The sequence below is a fragment of the Myxocyprinus asiaticus genome, chromosome 27 (assembly GCF_019703515.2).
Source record: "Myxocyprinus asiaticus isolate MX2 ecotype Aquarium Trade chromosome 27, UBuf_Myxa_2, whole genome shotgun sequence".
Classification (NCBI taxonomy): Eukaryota; Metazoa; Chordata; class Actinopteri; order Cypriniformes; family Catostomidae; genus Myxocyprinus; species Myxocyprinus asiaticus.
The window spans coordinates 36,758,979-36,779,759 of record NC_059370.1 but is presented as its reverse complement, the minus strand read 5'-3'; the positions used below and the strand labels follow the sequence as shown (position 1 = coordinate 36,779,759).

The window sequence follows — 20,781 nt, the reverse complement described above, 5'->3', positions numbered from 1 at the left end:
TTTGTTAGCATGCATATGTTTATATACATATAGTGTGTGTATATATATATATATATATATATATACACACATATATATGGTGAGGGGGTGTTTGGGTAGCGTGGCAGCGGCCTCCTCTTTGGCGCCTATTTCCAATTCTGTATTGTGTTTACATAACAGAATCCCATGGTGGAAATGATGATGATGCAAATTAAATTTTTTAACTCCTATGTCTTGCTAAAGCTAATTGCATAGATTATACAGTTGTGCTCAAAAGTTTGCATACCCTTGGAGAATTGGTAATATATGTACTATTTTTAAAGAAAACATGGGTGAGCAGGCAAAACACATTTATTTTATTTCTTATGGGATTCATATTCAACTGTTGGTTATAACAGAATTGCACAATCATAAAACAAACATGGCAACAAAGAAAAAAATGAAATGACCCCGTTCAAAATTCTGCATACCCTTAGTTCTTAATACTGTGTATTGCCCCCTTTAGCATTAATGACAGCGTGCAGTCTTTTGTAATAGTTGTCTATGAGGCCCCAAATTCTTGCAGGTGGTATAGCTGCCCATTCATCTTGGCAAAATGCCTCCAGGTCATGCAAAGTCTTTGGTCATCTTGCATGAACCGCACGTTTGAGATCTCCCCAGAGTGGCTCGATGATATTAAGGCCAGGAGACTGTGATGGCCACTCCAGAACCTTCACCTTTTTCTGCTGTAACCACTGGAGGGTCAACTTGTGCTTAGGGTCATTGTCATGCTGGAAAGTCCAAGAGCGTCCCATGCGCCGCTTTCGTGCAGAAGAATGCAAATTGTCTGCCAGTATTTTCTGATAACATGCTGCATTCATCTTGCCATCAATTTTCACAAGATTCCCCGTGCCTTTAGAGCTCACACACCCCCAAAACATCAGTGAGCCACCAACATGCTTCACAGTGGAGATGGTATTCTTTTCACTATAGGCCTTGTTGACCCCTCTCCAAACATAGCGCTTATGGTTGTGAATAAAGCTCTATTTTGGTCTCATCTCTCCAAATTACAGTGTGCCAGAAGCTGTGAGGCATGTCAAGGTGTTGTCGGGCATATTGTAACCGGGCTTTTTTGTGGCATTGGCGCAGTAAAGGCTTCTTTCTGGCAACTCGACCATGCAGCTCATTTTTGTTCAAGAATCGTCATATTGTGCTCCTTGAAACAACCACACCGTCTTTTTCCAGAGCAGCCTGTATTTCTCCTGAAGTTACCTGTGGGTTTTTCTTTGTATTCCAAACAATTCTTCTGGCAGTTGTGACTGAAATCTTTCTTGGTCTACCTGACCTTGGCTTGGTATCAAGAGATCCCTGAATTTTCCACTTCTTAATAAGTGATTGAACAGTACTGACTGGCATTTTCAAGGCTTTGGATATATTTTATATCCTTTTCCATCTTTATAAAGTTTCATTACCTTGTTACGCAGGTCTTTTGACAGTTCTTTTCTGCTCCCCATGGCTCAGTATCTAGCCTGCTCAGTGCATCCACGTCAGAGCTAACAAACTCATTGACTATTTATACACAGACACTAAATGCAATTAAAAAAGCCAGAGGTGTGGGAAATTAACCTTTAATTGCCATTTAAACCTGTGTGTGTCACCTTGTGTGTCTGTAACAAGGCCAAACATTCAAGGGTATTTAAACTATTGATCAGGGCCATTTGGGTGATTTCGGTTATCATTATGATTTAAAAAGGAGCCAAACAACTATGTGATAATAAATGGCTTCATATGATCACTATCCTTAAATAAAAGACCACACGTCTTTTCAAAATCAATACCAAAATTTCACAATTTCTGCCAGGGTATGCAAACTTTTGAGCACAACTTAATACAGCAAATTTATTTTTGTAGCAATGTGTTACATGTAAACAATGTGTTCCATTTGTACACATTTCTTACATGTAAAGTCATATATAGTGAACAGAAAACTGCCACAAAATGACATCCATGCAAACAACAAAAAAACCTGTGGTAGTTCTGTAAAAAAATAAAAATTGTCCCTCCTCACAGTACGTAACACTACAAGTTCCCATCTTCTTGGTGGACAGCCTCTTGCTCTTGCTGGTTTGGCCAGAGATTTAGCAAACACAAACATTCCATGTAGATATTTATGGAATATACATGTATGCAGTGCCGGTCCTACCCCATTTAGCACCCTAGGCAAGACCCTCCAGTAACCCCCCTCCCCCCACTAAAATTATTAGAGAGCTATGTATTACTTTTTACACAAATTTTTTTACAAATTAACACATAATACATCCTAATGTGTGTAAACCCAAACTAGCAAAACATTCATTATAACAATGTTAAGAAGAGGTATGCAAGTGCATGTTATGGCTTCTTAAGTAGGCATCATAAATGGGTATCACTGTATATAGGAATAACTTTAATGTAAAGTGCACGTAAAGTGGTCTAAAAAAAAAATAAAAAGGCACACTGCCCTAAAGATCTATTCACATTGTACAGTATATTTCACAGCAGGCACATTTATAGGCGTTCATCATTACTGGAGAGTCTGGGGCCCATCAGTTACACAATCTATTGTACTATGATGTTGTAGGGGGTTTAAAATTATTTATTTTATTTATTCATTTTCCAAAAACAGCACCAAAGCATTCATTTCTGGTGATTTTAGGAGCATCATTTTCTTTAGCCTATATGCAGTATATTGTGTAGCATTAATTTCACATTATACAGCACAAGATGGTTTATCAAAGTTACCTTATTCAAAAGCCTGCTGTGACAGAATCATGGTACAGTATGTTAAAACCGTGGTATTTTTTATAATACAATAAGCCTATATCATGGTATTTATATGAAAGGCTACTCCAAAGAACATGTCCAAAAAACATGGTATTGGTTTGGTTTTGGTACTTTTAAGCGCTTTCAAGTAATGAGTTTTGATACACTTTTATTTAGAAAGTATCTTTACCTGCAGTAGACAATCATTCACAGGCTACACATGATCTTCATCACTGGCAAACAACTGAATGCAGCTTCAGGTTTTGTTTCAATGTAAGTAAATATTCACTTCATTCAGCATTGTTTTAAAGCATCCCGTTACTATTTTACTGTGTGACAAAGAGCTTCAAATGATTCAGCCCGCACGTTAGACAAATTAATTGAGAAGAATCGACTCAAAAGACTAATTCACGCATCAGGCATCACTTCGATTCATGAGCCACGCGCTCATGAGTCTATGGCTGTGATCACAATGGCATACTATCCATACTACACTCACTGTTTTTGCCAAACACAGGTATAACAGAAATAGTAGTAGTAGTGTGGTAGTAAGGCATTTTGTTTGAACACTACTTATTGGCTCGGTAGATCGGCGCCCCCGAAGCGATGCCGCCCTAGGCTCTCGCCTATGTCGCCTAATGGGTTGACCGGCACTGCAAGTATGTCTGACAGATTTTGATAATTTAATGGATTATTTTGCATGTGATGGCTCACACAATGAAAGAATGTTTACAAATTTTGAAGAGTATGACAATTTCACTGAAAATCAACTTATCAGTTTTGATCAGCAAGCCATGTGCATTAAGTTATTGTGCAAACTGTAGACAGTTGTACTTACTCTTTTGAACCATGTGCCAAAACACATGCAATTTGCTTAAATGAATAAGAAATTCAAATCTGGTGTGAACAAGAAACTAACTGTTCAGAGATTTTAACTTCTTGTTTTGAAAAAAATTATTCTCATTCGAGATTTGAGCCAAAGCGATTGAGAAAAACTGTAAAACTATATATATATATATATATATATATATATATATATATATATATATATATATATATATATATATATATAAACCTTTTATAAACTGCCATATAGTTGTAACAAAAAATAATGATATTCCTCCACTCCCCTAATGTAGCCTATTATAAATTTAATAGTGCTATAGCAGTAATATAATATTTATTATGAATAGATTTCTGCCTAAAATACTACAGTCAATACAGTTAGTACAGTACTATAGTAATTTCATGATAAAGGTGGTGATGTGTGAAAAGTCTAATTTATGTCTGTGCATGTCACTGTGTTTTCTCAGCGTCAATGCTGTTTTGTCGGGCCGTTTAATGTTTGCTCACCAAGAGGTTTGCACCAGAGAATTCTGTGCCGAATTCAAATGTTTCCGTGACTCCCGCCGTGCTTTTCACTGATTCTCACAGCGCTGTAATGTGAGATGTGATGTTGAGAGCTCGAGACAGGTCCGAGAGACGCGTAAACGCATCTGCACTGCGCTCTGGCTCCTTTGTCCATGAATCAGGCAGCGAATAGCGCTGTTTCATTCCACTTTTGATGCGTATGCCATTTGATATGTATGTCAAGTCTCAAGTCAATTGCTTACCAGGTCGAGTCGCAAGTTAAATTATTATTATTTTTTTTTGCTACTTAAGTGCGACTCGAGTCCGAGTCACAGTATGGAGCTAAAATCATGACTTAAGTATTTGAAGCATAAAAGCATTTTGAATTGCTCTGATCGAAAAAATAAATGCATTGTATTATCAGTGCTTGCAGTTAAATGTGTTGAATTTACAATTTGTATTTTTAAGCATTGAATATTTCATTTGGAAACATTTCACAACTAATTTCATTATTAAAAATTCAATAATAAATATTCAAATATTCAAAGTTAATTTCCAAAATATTCAGTTCATTTGAAAATACAATCTAGATTTTTCAATAGATAAAATTTAGCCCGTTATATTTCGCTTAGCAAAATTCGCTTCCTCAAATTCAGTGGTTCAAATTCGATTGGAAATTCAGCCATCCACATCCGGGAACTGCAGGAAAAGCAGCAGATTACCGATGCACAATCTCAAACTGATGCTATTCGTTCTCAGCAGTAGGTGGTGCAATTCGATCGGGTGTTGACTGCTGAAGCTACAGGTAGAGAGAACAGCCGTGTACGTTTTAATAGTTTAAAAATAGATAGATATTTGATTTGCACATGTGGGTGGGCATGAAATGGGCCTTTCCACTGATTGGAAAACCCACGTCATCAACCCACGCCATCATCAGTTCCTCAATGCCGTGCAACAGGATAATTATCCACCGGTGCTCAACTTTTATTGCAACTACATATTGTAATGAAATTGGGGGATTTCTCATCATACTTGGACATTTTTTTTACTTGTGAGTTCTAGGTAGCTCAGGTAATTCTGTATGCAGAGTTTCTCCAATCCCCTCCCCCTTGAGTGGACGGGAACTTCATTAAACTCACCTGTATCCAATTTGGATTTGGGAAGCAAGAGTCGATAGGAAAGGAATAAAAAGAGTGTGGATTTGAAAAGAGGAGAGTTGTGATGTGTGATTAACTTAGACTTAAAGCTCACAAAAAGTGGGGATGTTTTCGGTCGCCTGAAACGATGAAGATAGCTAGATAGGGGGATGAATGAGCTGGCTGAATTTGTCTATGCCTGGACCCTCAGAGGCAGCGGTGCTCTTTATCCAAGTGGTTATACTCCAAGTGCAAGTGTGTCCTAATTTCTGGGTGCCGTGGCTGGGAGAGCGCATGGACACCGTTGAAAAAAGAGCAACTAGTTCGCACGGGACAGCACTGATACAGTCATCCACTCCCTTCAGACACCATGGTGGGGTCTTGTTTGTCTGGATAAGGGGAAGTGTTTTAAAATTCATTATTTGTTGTAAGAATGCATGTGTATGGGAATTTTGTGTTTTTTGTGTAAATTATTGAATCTTTAATATATATCTGAACGAGTTTAACTAGATGCTGACCTTCTCACTGTGTATAATGGGTTATCTGTGATCACATATTCTCTCCAGGGCATTAGATAAGATGATCGTAAAAGCTTAAGTTGCAGTATTATCGGGAAACCCAGCCATTGACATTTTTCTGCTCTCTCTGATTTTATTTGATCTATTTATCCATTTTTATATATATATATATATATATATATATATATATATATATATATATATATATATATATATATATATATATGTGTGTGTGTATTATTATTAGCCTATTATTATTATTATGAATAACATCTATTATTATTAAACAGATTAAGACATTGTGAGTAATGTGACCACGCAGTTTAATACTTAAATATGCCTTAATAAATCATTAAAATATGGTTAACAGAGGAGATTAGAGTGAGAGTGTGCAATGAGAGATCCCTTCTCTCTCTCTCTTCATCCTCCTCCTCTTCATTCTTCCTCCAATGTCTGGTTCAAATTGGCTTGCATATTGATTTTACAAGGCAGTAACAAATTGCATGATGCATAATGGCAGTAAGTCTACAAGTACACAGTACACTAAACTCTAACCAGATGATTTATCCATATTTCGACAAGTCTATGAATAGTTCAATACTGATGTCCGTCATTTTAATATCCTGTTCTGTATGTATTTGTTCAGTTTCCAGACAAAAATTTTTGGACAACGTGAGAGCCCCTTATGATTCACATCGCATACATTCAGATTACCTGGCTTTTGGGAAACAAGGCTCACTGTGCAGTGCTCTCACATCTGCAATTAAAAACCTGTGATTAGAAATTTGAACCCATTCACATGTGAGCGATAATGTGAAAATCTAAGTGTAGCATATTGACAGCGTTGCAACAAAAAACTGCTTCTGATATCTATTTTGCTATCGCAAAATCTCGGACACGTCTTCTAGGTGGAGGTAATGTTCCCTCTGCGCCCTGCGCCGCACCCCCTCACACAACCACACTCGAGACGAAATCCATAATTTAATGAGCTGTACACCAAAACAAGAGCAGGAGAAATTGAGAGGCGATCAAATAAAATGCAAAATGTTATTGGTTGCCCGACAAGTCATGCGTGTGAGTCTTAAGCTTTACTTGAAGAGAACAAGCTTAAAGATGTGGAACTTTGACACAGTAACACTGAATTCAACATGTTTCTTGTTTATGTATGAGTTTATGTTGGAGTCGGTGTTGTGCTGGGAGCCGGCCGTTTGCTGGATTCCATCTCTAAGATAACGTTACTTAGATTTGCAGACTGTCTGTTGACGCATAAGAGAAGCTATTACTGAGGCAAGGCTCTCAGGAGCATGCATAAACGTCACATGCTTTGGATTTTCCCGGCAAAAGTGACCCGCTCCCTTCGTATGAAAATCAGTCTACAGGCTTTAATAGGCAACCTAGGAAGTCTGGGAAGGGCTCATTTTTTAAGTTGCGTTACAAGCCGTTCACACATTGGCAAAAAAAAAAAAAAGAAAAAAAAAGCGAATATTACGTGAAAATTGTTACATATTGCACCTTTAATGTGTAATAAATGTTAATTAAAATATGTATTAAAATGGTTGTATTTATTCTTGTAGTGTTACTACAAAGCAGGAAATAGGAAAATGCATGTTCTTTGTGTTTGATTTTCAGAAATGGCTAGAATTTATCTGAACATGAATATTAATAGTAATAAAAGTATCATCATCATTATTTCAAAATGTGGTATGTGGTATTTCAATGGGATTGATTATTTTGCACTCTGTTTTAGTTTCTGTTCTTGTAAAACACTAAACAAGTAAGTCAATGTTGGAAGGTGAATTTAATTTGGCCAATGCTAAGGGTTAGTCTCAGTCTCAGATGGTATGAAATCTGCAAGAGATTTCAGAAAATCCATTCTATTGGCTGGCAGCTCTTATGAGGTGCACAGGCTTTTATCACTTTATCAGATAACAAAGTGTTGTTTAGAAGTTACCAGGCTATAACAATAAGCATCTCTGTGGAAGAACTAGTCTTTTGTTAGAAGATTTGTTTATTATATTGGGAAATTTAGTGGGGAGGTGGGTGCAGATTTATTTAATGAATGTTTTTATATTTGGCAGACACTTTTATCCAAAGCAATTTACAGTGCCCTGATTACAGGGACAATCCCCCTGGAGCAACCTGGAGTTAAGTACCTTGTTCAAGGACACAATGGTGGTGGCTGTGGGGATTGAACCAACAACCTTCTGCTTACCAGTTCAGTGCTTTAGTCCACTACACCACCACCACTCCTTTCTTCTCCTGTTTATTCATAGAGGAGACAGGGAAGTGTGGTTTTTATCTTTTGTTTCATTTTAGGTAAGTTATCATTTCCCTCTTGAGAACATTCTTTGTCTGTTATTTTGGCTTATATCCCCTCTTGAAGTTTATGATATTCCTATTATTGTTATACAAAATAAACAACTCAATATTTGAGCTGACTGTTGCTTATTTGTGTGTATTGTGCTGGGGCCAGAGACTAGAAATTAATTTCTAACGCCATTTATCGATTTATTTTTACCTTGTTACTCTTTCCCTCCCTAGCCCTAGACAGGGGAAAATTGTAACAAAGAGTAACGCCTGTTTCCCAAAATGGCACTTAGATCGCTCGTTTTAAAGTAAAACTTAAATGCTTCATTACGGGAGCTGTCAGGTCCACCGCTGAAACCTTGGCTAATATATCCAGGAGTTTGTCTTCTCAACATGACAATAATGCAGAAATACTGACAAGCTTGGAAATTATAAATAACCTTGTTGAGATGTCAAAGGTTAATGATCACAGTATTTAATTAAATAATGATGACTTTGGTAAGATGGGGTTTCAGATTGATGCTTAACTTTATAGAGATTAATGATAGAAATGCATGTATGTGAACGCACACTATGTGAATCCTAATAAGTGTCTCTAATGTTGCCAAAAGTATGCTGCTTTTGCTGGAAACTGAATGCACATGGTATTGTCATTTTTCTATTTCATAAAATGCATCACACATTTATTGCCTTTCCTAAATGAAGTTTTTGAATCATTGAATGTAAAACCTGGTAGTACTTCTTGTCAGTATGATAAAAATTGTCCCTTCATTTACCTGTGCATTTGTCTTCTGGATTTTGGAAAATAAATGGGTAACATTCTAAAATAACTCAAATTTTATTACTAAATATTAAGCCTAATATGTACAAGCCTACCAACTCCATTGAAAAAAGTGCCATTAATTTGTTTAGGCTAATAAATTAATTATAATGTAACATGGGGCTAATAGAAAATAAATTTAGCGCTAAAAAATGGTTACATTTGTGAAAGACAATTGTTAAAGTTACAAAACATTTCACTTTTTTGTGCTTTAGTGCTTGAACACAATTTTCCCTTGGCACACCCAAAGTCTTGTTTCTGGCTATGGCTTTCCAATGATCCAAATATATTATAAGTTATTAAATGCTCCTTATTCTCTGATAAACTGTGAAAAATGTGAGAAAGATACATTTAAGTTGCACTTATGACTTTAGAGCGGTTCAAAGCCCTCATTAATTTACAAAGTTTTATGTTACTATAGCTATGCTTTTTGGGAAACACACCGTAGAGATTAAGTAGGCTACTGTAGGCTACTGTAGTGATACTAATGTTTTATAGTGCCTCGGGAAACCCAGCCATGGAAAAATGAAATGAGACAACAACAAAAACTTCCAATTTAGGGACTGGGCACCCTACTACATTATAATGCCTACCAACAATCAGCGCTTCAAACATCTGAGTTATGTAAGAACCTGGACAATGTGTCGGTTGTTTGATGAGTGAGAGATAATATGTAGTTGCATTAAAAGTTGAGCAGCGGTGGATAATTATTCTGTTGCACGGCATTGAGGAACTGATGTCGGGTTGACCAATCAGTGTAAAGGCCCGTTTCGTGCCCACCAACATGAGCAAATCAAATATTTATCTATTTTCTACCCACAAACAATTTTGAAAAACAAACTATCAAAACATACACGGCTGTTCTCTCTACCTGCAGCTTTGGTCTTCAGCAGTCAACACCTAGTTGAATTCCACCACCTACTGCTGAGAACGAATAACATCAGGTTGAGATTGTGCATCGATAATCTGCTGCATTTCCTACAGTTCCCGGATGTGGAAGGTTAAATTTCCAATCGAATTTGAACCACTGAATTTGAGGAAGCAAATTTTGCTAAGTGAAATGTAACGGGCTGAATTTTACCTGTCGAAAAATCTATATTATAGTTTCAAACGAACTCAATATTTTGGAAATGAACTTTGGAAGGTGAATATTAATTATTGAATTTTTAATAATGAAATTAGTAGTGAAATGTTTCCAAATGAAATATTGAATGCTTAAAAATACAACTTTGTTAAAATTCAGCCTCCCAAAATGCAAGCACTGTAAATAAAACGATATTTAAATGCAAGCACTGATAATACTATGCATTTATTTTTTCGATTAGAGCTATTCAACATGCTTTTATGCTTCAAATACTTAAGTCATGATTTTAGCTCCATATCACAGACTGACGTTTCCATCTCTGTAGTTTAATCGCGAAGATAAAATGAATAAAAGTGAAAGTGAAAATGACAAGACCTAAGACAAGAGTAACATCTGCTTCAAGGTAAAGTATTCTCTATTGATTCATTTGCTAATTTTGATTTTTGATGGTAAGTTAGAAGGCAAATTCTGAATTTAAGCCATGTGGCTGTGCTCTGGTAAACGCGTTTCCATCGCATAAATCTAAACAAAAGAGACTCCATGTACTGTATGGTAGGAATTTCTTATTGAATACAAATTGATTTGAAACATTTGGCTTGTTGTTATCATTGTCAAATGTTGATGAAGTTGTGCAATAATAAGAGTTCTGGGAAGTCAAGTAGCCTTTGCGTTGTCCAGAGTATAGTAGGGACACTTTTATAAATATTTATTTTTATTTATTTTTGTTAATGTTGTGCTGTGGCTTTACTGTTGTTTTGTGGCTTATTTAAATTGTGTTGCTCCCACGAGTGAGGTTGTGAGGCGGAGAACTGTTTTTTAATTTATTTTGTTTTTGTTATTTTTATTGACAAGATTGAACTTGCTCTTGCTGAACTTTCTCTGACATTGACCTGCTCTCCGAGTATCCGCCGGGCATAGGTATCACAATAATTAAGCGGGTTAAGATGGGATTTAAGTCAGACAGCTTTATTAAATGACTTCCGAGCAAATTACATTAGAAGAAGAACCTTTTTAATCTGCAAATGTTGTCCTCACACGAGAATGTGTGTTCTCAAGTGGGAACGTGAAACAGGAACTAAAACAAACAAACATCCACCATAATGAAAAGACGAGGAACTATAAATAAAATAATTTAATATACAATATTTATATATTATAATACAATACACTGGTATATAAAATATAAATAAATAAAAAATAATGAATAATAATAATTAAATTAAATAGTGGCGATGATTACATATCAAAACTGTCACTTAGGGCCGCCCCAACGGGGCCCAGGCTGTGTTAGAATGCGGGGCCCCCTCAGTAGGGCTTGCCGCGGGGACTCTTGAGGCATGGGTCTGGTGTGGTTAAGTTTAATGGCACTTTTTATTATTCCTATTAAAATAATTTTCATTTTAAAAATGAATATTTTTTCTTCACTATAATTTTTGAATATCAACCTACAGTTTTTATTTTTTTTTATTTTTTTGTCAGCAAAAACTCGGCAACAGCTATTACTTTAACAGAGAAATTCAGTTAAAGAAATATTCCAGGTTCATTACAGGGTTTACGAAGTTATGCTGTCATGGCAATCAAGTTGTAAAATTTGAAATAACTTTGCACAGAAACGGTAAGTAAGCGATTTTATCACACTAAAATCATGTTAGGGTGATTCTCCAATTGGGGGCACATCTGACTGCTTAAACTTTTGAGAAATGAAATTACTAATGCTGTTTTTTTCATGTTGCCTAAACAATATTTACATGTTATGAAGTAAAGATCTAATGCTGGCCTATCCTTTATAGAATTATAATATTTTAGCTTTTTTTTCCGATGTACCCCAGCAAAAGATCATTACCATCACAACGTTGAAAAATACATTTTTGCAGAAAATCCCCTTCTGGTGTTTCTTATTGATGGAGTGGCAATTAGCCCATGAAGTAATTTGTGTGAAAGCAAAATGGTGAGGATACAAACAGTTTAAGCAAAACTTTTACAGAAAAATAAGTGTCATGATGGTAATGTGATAAGTGTTTCGGTAATGACATAAAGTGTTGGTGATGACAATAGTTAGTAACGTGGTGCATAAAAAATGGATTAAAACAGAGACACACTTAACATAAAAGTAGCCCATGGGAAGGAAAAATGTGGTGTCAGAGAATCAAATTTAATAACACCAACATTTATTTAATTATTTTTTATTTTATCCCTTTTTCTCCCCAATTTTGGAATGCCCAATTCCCACTACTTACTAGGTCCTCGTGGTGGCATGGTTACTCACCTCAATCTGGGTGGCGGAGGACAAGTCTCAGTTGCCTCCGCTTCTGAAACCGTCAGTCTGCGCATCTTATCACGTGGCTTGCTGTGTGTGACGCCGCAGAGACTCACAGTATGTGGAGGCTCATGCTACTCTCCGCGATCCACTCACAAATTACCATGCGCCCCATTGAGAGCGAGAACCACTTAATCGCAACCACGATGAGGTTACCCCATGTGACTGTACGCTCCCTAGCAACCGGGCCAATTTGGTTGCTTAGGAGACCTGGCTGGAGTCACTCAGCACACCCTGGATTTTGAACTCGTGACTCCAGGGGTGGTAGTCAGCATCAGTACTTGCTGAGCTACCCAGGCCTCTTAATAACGCCAACATTAAAACAATACAATGGTAAGCGAAATTCAAATACAAGGCACCAGGCAATGAACTACAACTCTATCCATAGGCTAATAACTTGAAAATGTGCCTCAACAGAAAATTATTGCCAAAATGATAACATAAAAGCTAACATAAAATATCTGAGCAGCAACAAAATAATATTATGAAAGAGCAATGTCCTCCTTAGGGCCTTTGGTTTAAGCTGCATTTGTGTTTTAGTTTTCAGCTTTGGCGACTCCAAATTAGAAAGCTGCTGGGAAAGCCATCTTTCTCTGAGATTCTTCTAGCTTCTTTTGGATTGCACTAAGGTCACGATAGACTTTTGTTCTGTTTGCCTTCACTTTTTTCCGTCCTTGTTTGTGAGGTGTTTTATGATGTGCACTTGAACATTCAGGACATTCTTGGAAACGTTGAGCATCTGTCCCTGTCGCTGGTCTACTGGAGACTCAGGGGGCTGTTGCTTGCTAATTACGTCTGTATTTCCAGTCTTCTCCTATCACTGGCTCTTTTATTTCGTTGGTTAACTTTCCATTGTTGGCATTTATGTCTTTTTTCCTGTTTTGAAAGCTGGGAGATTGTTTTAAGCTTTCCTGTCTCTTTTCTTTTTCTGTATCTTTTCTCTTGCAAGGTACTCCTGATATTTCACAGGATCTTGCTTGACTTTATCTCTGTATTTTCTAGACTGTTGTGCTGCCATCTTCGGGGCCATGATATCTTAAAAAATAATTAGGATCACCTGAAAAAATCCTGATCAGAGCAACATTATTGTTAGACATTTTCCCAATCTTACACACCCTCTGCCTGCAAACTTTGTTGAAATGCTGGTGTTGCAAAAAATTACCTTGTGTACATACTCTTTGTACAGATAAGGGTGCCACTGTCTTTTTCTGTTCTGTAGCCAAACACACATAAGTTGTATGTGAATTGTTTGGATAAACATTTTTTCTAAATGATGATCAAATAAATACATAAATTGATTCTATCCTATATTACTTAATTCTCAGCTTTGAAAACAAAAATGAAGAGTAACACTTGGTTTCATAGCACTTGGCTCACAGGAAGAATATGTGTATAAACATGATCTTCTCTGTATTTTCACAGACATGCCAAACTCCTCTGATGTGATGATAGCTTCTGCAGTTTATCAGCAGCAGCAATGTGCAGTTTCAAAATTCCTGAAAATCAAGCAAATGGTGTTTGGGGTAAACAACATGGTTCTACAAGGGATTTTCCTTTAAAGTGCATATGTTTTCAGGGTGTATGAAGAAATGGACAGCATCTTATGTTTTTGTCTTACAGGTTTTGGAAATATTGACGGCTTTAGTGGGACTCGGTTTTACAAGCTGGCAAATCTTTTGGTTCCTTTCCTTGTCATCAGTCTTTGTAAGTCATTAATTTCAATATCAGCACTACATTGTGCTGTGAACAAATGCTGAATTAAAATCCTTTTTTTTTTCTGCAGTTTATTTTAACTGGAGTTGTAACAGTCTCGGCTGCATGCATACGTAAACCGTGTCTGGTTAGTCTGAATTTGACATCTCATTTTTTTATATTTGAATAAGACTTATTGGAACTTGAGAAGGATGTGTTATTAATAATAATAATAATTATTATTATTATTATGCAATTTATATTTAAGCAGCATTTTATGAGAACTGTTTAACCAGATCTTCTTAATTGTAGGTCAAATTCGCACAAATTCTCAACTATATAAACATTGCAGCAGCTGCTACCTCCCTCCGCATTAACTTTATATTACGTTGGGTAAGTGGTGTGTGTGTTCATGTTGAAATTTGACATGTCTTTTACTTTGAAAGCTTCTTGTCTTTTGACCAAGTATTTGCATACCTGTTCTTTGTTCCCTTCCCTCATTGTTTTCAGAGTATTTACAAGAAAAGTGTATAATTGCTTGTGTTACAGCAGTGCAAAGCTTTTTAGCTCATTGCTCATTTTTCTTTTGTACTGTTTAGACCAAGCAACCACTTCATGCTTATTAATCTTCCTGTGTCTAATGCTGACTTAGGGTGTGAGTTTTGTTGTCCTTGTGGTCTGCGATGTTCTGGTCATAATCTTCTCTATTATCATTGCCTCATCATCTTGTTCCTGCTGCTGCAGGCCAAAGGTAACACTCATCAAGACACACTGAATCAGATGAAATAAGATCACATGTATGATAAACATGTCATGTCAGTTCTCTGTCTCTCTCTCTCTCTCTCTCTCAGCCAAGAAGTACCATGGTCAGTTACATGAACACAAATTTGCCTGTTAACAATATTGTGTTTGTGGGCCAACTGGACCCCTCTGCATTGCCACAACCTGGTAGTTCAGTCCTGTACATGATGCCAGCAAACTACGGACCCGTCCCGACTGCACCTCCAGCAAACTTCAATCAACTCCCAACGTCACCTCCACCAGCCTACGAGGTAATTATTAGGCTGTCGTGCCATAGCGGGGGTTCAGCCGGGGAAACTGAGGAGCGATCTTATTACCGAGTCTGACCGCTTTTCCACTAATTCGAGAACCAAATGATGATTTTACTAACCACGTTACAAAATAACCAGCCCAAAAACAAACAGTGCATCGCAGTCTTTGCTTACTATGAAACTAAGCAAGTCAGTGCAGATGAATGAGAAACAAGCAAGTAAAACATCACAATATATCTGTTTTGAATCACAACACACTAAACATAAAGAACACTTACCCATGCTGTACATCCCAAGAAACCTCAGAAAAACACCTGCATTAAACATCTGAATAGTCTCATATGATGTGTATGTAAAATTGAAATCTTTATTTATATTCACATAAAGTAATATATATTCTCACAAAAAAATTCTAAATGTATTTACAGGCCTGTGTGCTCTCCACCCCAGAGACGAGGACTAGAAGATGAACTAGATTTCAGCCGCAAATCCATCAACATGTGATGTAAGAAGAAAGGTATATTTACAAGTGAACACTGAAATGAGATGGCAAAGAGCCTGTGGGTGGTGAAGTTTTATGCGTACACATTTTATAGGTTAAAGGCAAATGGAACACAAACCAGTGCTACTTTTTGTATTATTTTCTTGGTTATACATTTATGAACAATTTTTTTTACACCATTTATTAATACTAATTCTGTGATTGTTGTGTGTTATTAAATACATTTTGTGATAACACACAACAATCACAAGACTGTGAGAGACACTGTTGACTTAGTCTCTTCAATGACATGCACTGTATAAAGCTCTGTAAAGCTTCTAGATCACTTTGAATTTCCCACAACTTGTGTTTTCTGGCGGGGTTTTTTATCTACTGAAAGTTTTTGGAAAGATGTTTCTTTTTTTACCTAAAACACTTTAAAAAACAGTACAACCTATTGAAAGTCTGTAATTCTATCCCTTACAGCCTCTTTTGTTATTCCTGTCAAAAATGGCACTAAAAAGATGGCACTACTCTGAGTAAGATCCATTGTTTTCCGGTTATTATTGGTTTTTATAGTAATGTTTTTGCCTCATTAGCAGAGATCTCTTGGTCTTGGGGTTTCAAAATGTAATTTCTTGGTCTGGATGTAGGTCTGAGCTTATGGTCTCAGACAAGACCGAAATGTATTTCCTATGTACTAAAGGGTATTATTTTCTCAACCACTAGTCCGCACATCTTTTGCAGTGATTACATTTGTTGACAGTAAATATTCATGTAAAATCCCATCAAATATTATTCAGCATGTGCTTTTAAATTGGCATTTATTCATCTGGCTGACATTTTTATCCAAAGTGACTTACAAAAGAGGAATAAAACAACATAAGCGATTCATCTAAAGGAAACGGTAGTACGAAAAGTAGTACATGCTGCATTACAAAGTTTCAGTTGCATCAGAAAAATACTATCCAAGATAGATAGTATTCAGAGGATTGTATATCCAAGAGATATATACTGTATATGAGTGTATAGTCAAGTGCTCATGGAAAATATGTGTCTTCAGCCGTTTTAAAGACTTTTAGTGAAAAGACCAACATTTGAAGAGTTATCTCTTAAACAAAGGGTTTGCACAACCAAGGTATTGATGTATTAAGCATATTAATCTCTATTAAGGACAATTAACTCTTGAAAACAGGGTGATTGGATTCATGTTTTGTTTGACGACAGATGGGACAAAAGTTACACTTTCTGATGAATATACATATGTAACCTTGCATGTATAAAAAGCACTGCATATCAACATCAACACACCACCTCAGCTCTGAAACAGAAGAAAATGTTTTATGGTTTTAGGAGGCTTTGTTTCTTCTGAGTCTTGATGGATTGCAATCAATAAAAGACCAATAGAATCTGTCTGAAATCTAAAACGGTTGGGTTCTGCAATATGATAATGATCTATGATAGAGATGCTCAAAAGAAATTCAGAATTTAGAATAAAGTCAAGAGTGCTGATGTAACAGGAGCCAGCTGGTACGTGAAAGATGTGCAGTGCGTAAACCTCACTCCCTTGGCCTAAAGAGGCGCACTAGCAAATGACTTTAAAGGCTGTAGCCTTTAGCCTCCTCGTTAGCACAGCCACCTCCCATGCCGGCGACACCGGTTCAGTCTCGCTTGGAGCAGGTCCAGCAGGACCAGTTACACTCTCATCTCACTGAAACACTATGTTATCTGAAGCAATCCTAAAATACATTAACTAAAACAAACCAGTATAGAGGAACAGGTCAAATTACCCCTCAACTACTCTGTACATTTTGATCAACTGCTATAAAACTTATTTGACAGGGATAACTCCCAGTAAAGGCATTAGAAAGTGTTCACATGTCATAAAGATGTGCAACTATAAAATGTTGATTGAAAAGTAAAATACAATGGATTATGACATGAAGACCAGATCACATTGGAGCCGTTCATGCAAACATGGCTCCAAATGCAATTGTGCATTGGTCCACCTTTTTATTTTATTTTATTTTATTAAGGACAGCATTTATGCAATTGGAGATTTACATTCTCTCTCTCCTGCTAATAAATAAAGTCTAACAAATACAAGTAAAGGAAAAGCCAAAGAGTACTTCCAACTTGGTAAGGATCGACAAAGAAACAACGAACGAAATACAAAAAGTACCAAAAAGTGACTAAAGGGATTTTAGGTTAAATGACCTGTAGTATTTTCTTTGGGTGCCATTGTATTTTAATATGAATCACAATACTATGTGCATACAGCAGTAAAAGTGTCAGATAAGGCACAAGCGGTGAGATTTTACAAGGCATGTATTTATTTCACAGTCTAGAAATATCTTTGCACATAAAACATTGTAACTTTGATCCAGAGCCTGATACGAGTCTATTCTCCGATCAGCTGCCCATCAGAGGCTTTTGCTTTGTCTCTTGGCACTCTACCCATTTCATAGAATTCTGCATTAGGTCTCATATCAGTCAGGTGAGCCAAGCGATTGGACATCGCAAAGAAGGCAGCAATGGCAGCAATGTCCCAAACATCTTCTCGGTCAAAACCATGAGTGTCCAGGGTGCTGAAATGGTCTTCATTTATTGTTTCGCTTCTGCAGACTGTCATTGCAAAATCAAGCATGGCTCGCTCACGGGAAGTTAGCTCTGCAACCTTGTAATTAACTACCACCTGTGGGGCAAGATAAGTAAATTATAAGCCCACTCATTCTCAGTGGTGGTGGGAAGCGCAGTGAAAGAGTTTCAACATTTGTCAAATTTCACATTGTGTTCTGATAAAATTTCAGGCACCTGGTCAGCCAGCATGGGGTTTTTGGAATAGATGCGGTGCAGCGCACTGTGAGATACTACACAATACAGGCAGTGATTGTAAGCACTGGTTGCGACAACGATCAGTTCCCGGTCCGCTTTTGACAGACCACCTGTTACAAACATAACATGTTGCAGAATTATAAACAACTGGTTAATAAACATCTGATTCTCAATGAAACCATGCATGTGCATTAATTTAATTATAAGAGAAGCCACTAGCTACCATCATGCATGAAGAAAAAGCCTTACCACTTTCCTTGTTCATGAGGGCATTGTAATAAGAGAAGAAAGCCCGAAACTCTGCAGGACGATGGGCAAGAACTTTGAAGACATTGGGCAGGAACCCTCCCTGTGGATGAGCATCTTGTATTACTACTGATTCAGAGGCACAAAAATGCCATTAATGTGGATTTGTGGATATCTTACCTTCTGTTCGACCTCCTCCATCAATTCCACAATATCAAAAGGCAGATTCTTCCTGTTTGGCACTGGATACCGGCTGATGCCCTCTGAACTGCTGCTACTGAAGCGTGTGTGAGCGGCTGGGATTTTCTGACAAACTTTGCTTGCAAGGACAAGTGATGGCTGCAAATAAGATAAGATAGTGTTATTACATTTTAATAGTTTAAATGCACTACATCATTTCATATTTTAAATGACAAGGTATGTTAAGTATTAGTTTTCCAAGTTTGACTGTTAATTTTCCTTGCTGAAAAGTAGCATCACAAAATTGCATGCAGAAACCCACATTCACATTTAATAAATGTATTTATGTCATGCAATATGAGATGCAACAACGACATTCAACTAACTATTGGTTCGCATGCATGACATAAGATGGTTAAGGCATTTACAGAACATTTAGGCTACTAGCAATACATGAATGCGCCACAGTTTAACATCTTAATTCAATGTCAGGCTTACCAATGACCCAAAGTGAGTGTGATGTATAACCTTTAAAATGCCTCGTAACGACATTGTGAAACTTTATTCTGCAATCTTGCTATGTTGATGTTATTTTGAGGACGGATAGCGCGCAATGGAAGTTTCAGACGTTAAAGAGCGCAGCCAATCATCGAGGATGATTCTTACACGCCTCCTGCCCGTTTGACCAATAATATCATTCTGTGGAATTTAATTTTACTTCCTGTTTACAGTGACGCAAGAAAGAAGCAAGAAACAGTAAGCGAAATGACGGGAGCTTAAAAGTGTCAAAGTAAAAGTGTACGTGTGCGCATTCTGTTAATATAATTCTTCAAATTAATTAAATGTGAGAAAATCAAATAATAAATGAAGATAAATACCTAGTGTAGAATATAAATTAAAGCTATTGAAATTGTTTATTGGTATTAATTAGATATTAAATTAGTGGAGGGCTATAAAAAGTACCTGGAGCAATGGGGGACTCTTCAGAAAATGACAGACCATGCAATATAATAAGGACATAACAGAAAACTTCAGTACCCCATACCAGCTAAGCTTTCACTATATACTTTCAAAAAGTGACATTTATCCAGTTATACATTTCAAGACTAGTGTTTGGTTAGGTCTCTTGTAAAATGTTGTTGTTGTTTTTTTTTTTTGGTTGTGACTTTTATTTTGAAGAGTACTACAGCGTCATCTCTGCTCATCCGGAAATGAATGTGGATTGTAGAGTCCCTGCTTGCAACCAAAATAATCAATTGAGATGCGAGTATAGTGCAATGCATTTTCGCATTTGAACCAAGGCATACAGGTGCATCTCAATAAATTAGAATGTCGTGTAAAAGTTCATTTATTTCAGTAATTCAACTCAAATTGTGAAACTCCTGTATTAAATAAATTCAATGCACACAGACTGAAGTAGTTTAAGTCTTTGGTTCTTTTAATTGTGATGATTTTGCTCACATTTAACAAAAACCCACCAATTCACTATCTCAAAAAATTAGAATACATCATAAGACCAATAAAAAAAAAACATTTTTAGTGAATTGTTGGCCTTCTGGAAAGTATGTTCATTTACTGTATATGTACCCAATACTTGGTAGGGGCTCCTTTTGCTTTAATTACTGCCTCAATTCGGCATGGCATGGAGGTGATCAGTTTGTGGCACTGCTGAGGTGGTATGGAAGCCCAGGTTTCTTTGACAGTGGCCTTCAGCTCATCTGCATTTTTTGGTCTCTTGTTTCTCATTTTCCTCTTGACAATACCCCATAGATTCTCTATGGGGTTCAGGTCTGGTGAGTTTGCTGGCCAGTCAAGCACACCAACACCATGGTCATTTAACCAACTTTTGATGCTTTTGGCAGTGTGGGCAGGTGCCAAATCCTGCTGGAAAATGAAATCAGCATCTTTAAAAAGCTGGTCAGCAGAAGGAAGCATGAAGTGCTCCAAAATTTCTTGGTAAACGGGTGCAGTGACTTTGGTTTTCAAAAAACACAATGGACCAA

General features: G+C 36.9%; 2 protein-coding genes across 3 annotated transcripts; one reads left to right on the top strand and one right to left on the bottom strand.

Moving 5' to 3' along the window:
• The first annotated feature begins 10,260 nt into the window (after positions 1-10,260).
• Positions 10,261-17,686, top strand: LOC127418195 (uncharacterized). Of its 2 annotated transcripts, XM_051658644.1 has the most exons (8): positions 10,261-10,378; positions 13,715-13,815; positions 13,913-13,996; positions 14,076-14,132; positions 14,297-14,377; positions 14,637-14,735; positions 14,836-15,036; positions 15,465-17,686. In XM_051658644.1, the coding sequence occupies exons 2-8, from the start codon at positions 13,717-13,719 to the stop codon at positions 15,504-15,506; spliced, it is 663 nt and encodes a 220-aa protein (XP_051514604.1). In that variant the 5' UTR covers positions 10,261-10,378; positions 13,715-13,716; the 3' UTR covers positions 15,507-17,686. The 2 variants fall into 2 exon arrangements, with proteins under 2 accessions (XP_051514604.1, XP_051514605.1); XM_051658645.1 differs by lacking the exon at positions 14,637-14,735.
• A 141-nt stretch (positions 17,687-17,827) lies between these two features.
• LOC127418194 (uncharacterized) lies at positions 17,828-19,445 on the bottom strand. The gene is made up of 5 exons (XM_051658643.1): positions 19,277-19,445; positions 18,779-18,937; positions 18,602-18,701; positions 18,332-18,462; positions 17,828-18,212 (listed from the first exon to the last, which is right to left on the bottom strand). The coding sequence occupies exons 1-5, from the start codon at positions 19,328-19,330 to the stop codon at positions 17,919-17,921; spliced, it is 738 nt and encodes a 245-aa protein (XP_051514603.1). The 5' UTR covers positions 19,331-19,445; the 3' UTR covers positions 17,828-17,918.
• Between the last annotated feature and the right edge of the window lie 1,336 nt (positions 19,446-20,781).

Excerpts from the sequence above, each read along its gene's own strand:
- LOC127418194 (XM_051658643.1), bottom strand. The coding sequence starts at position 19,330 with ATGTCGTTACGAGGCATTTTAAAGGTTATACATCACACTCACTTTGGG. Across the intron at positions 18,938-19,276 it reads ACACTCACTTTGGGTCATTG|CCATCACTTGTCCTTGCAAG; the intron begins GTAAGCCTGACA and ends TCTTATTTGCAG. Across the intron at positions 18,213-18,331 it reads ACCCCATGCTGGCTGACCAG|GTGGTAGTTAATTACAAGGT; the intron begins GTGCCTGAAATT and ends CTTGCCCCACAG.
- LOC127418195 (XM_051658644.1), top strand. The coding sequence starts at position 13,717 with ATGCCAAACTCCTCTGATGTGATGATAGCTTCTGCAGTTTATCAGCAG. Across the intron at positions 14,133-14,296 it reads GCATACGTAAACCGTGTCTG|GTCAAATTCGCACAAATTCT; the intron begins GTTAGTCTGAAT and ends TCTTAATTGTAG. Across the intron at positions 15,037-15,464 it reads CACCTCCACCAGCCTACGAG|GCCTGTGTGCTCTCCACCCC; the intron begins GTAATTATTAGG and ends ATGTATTTACAG.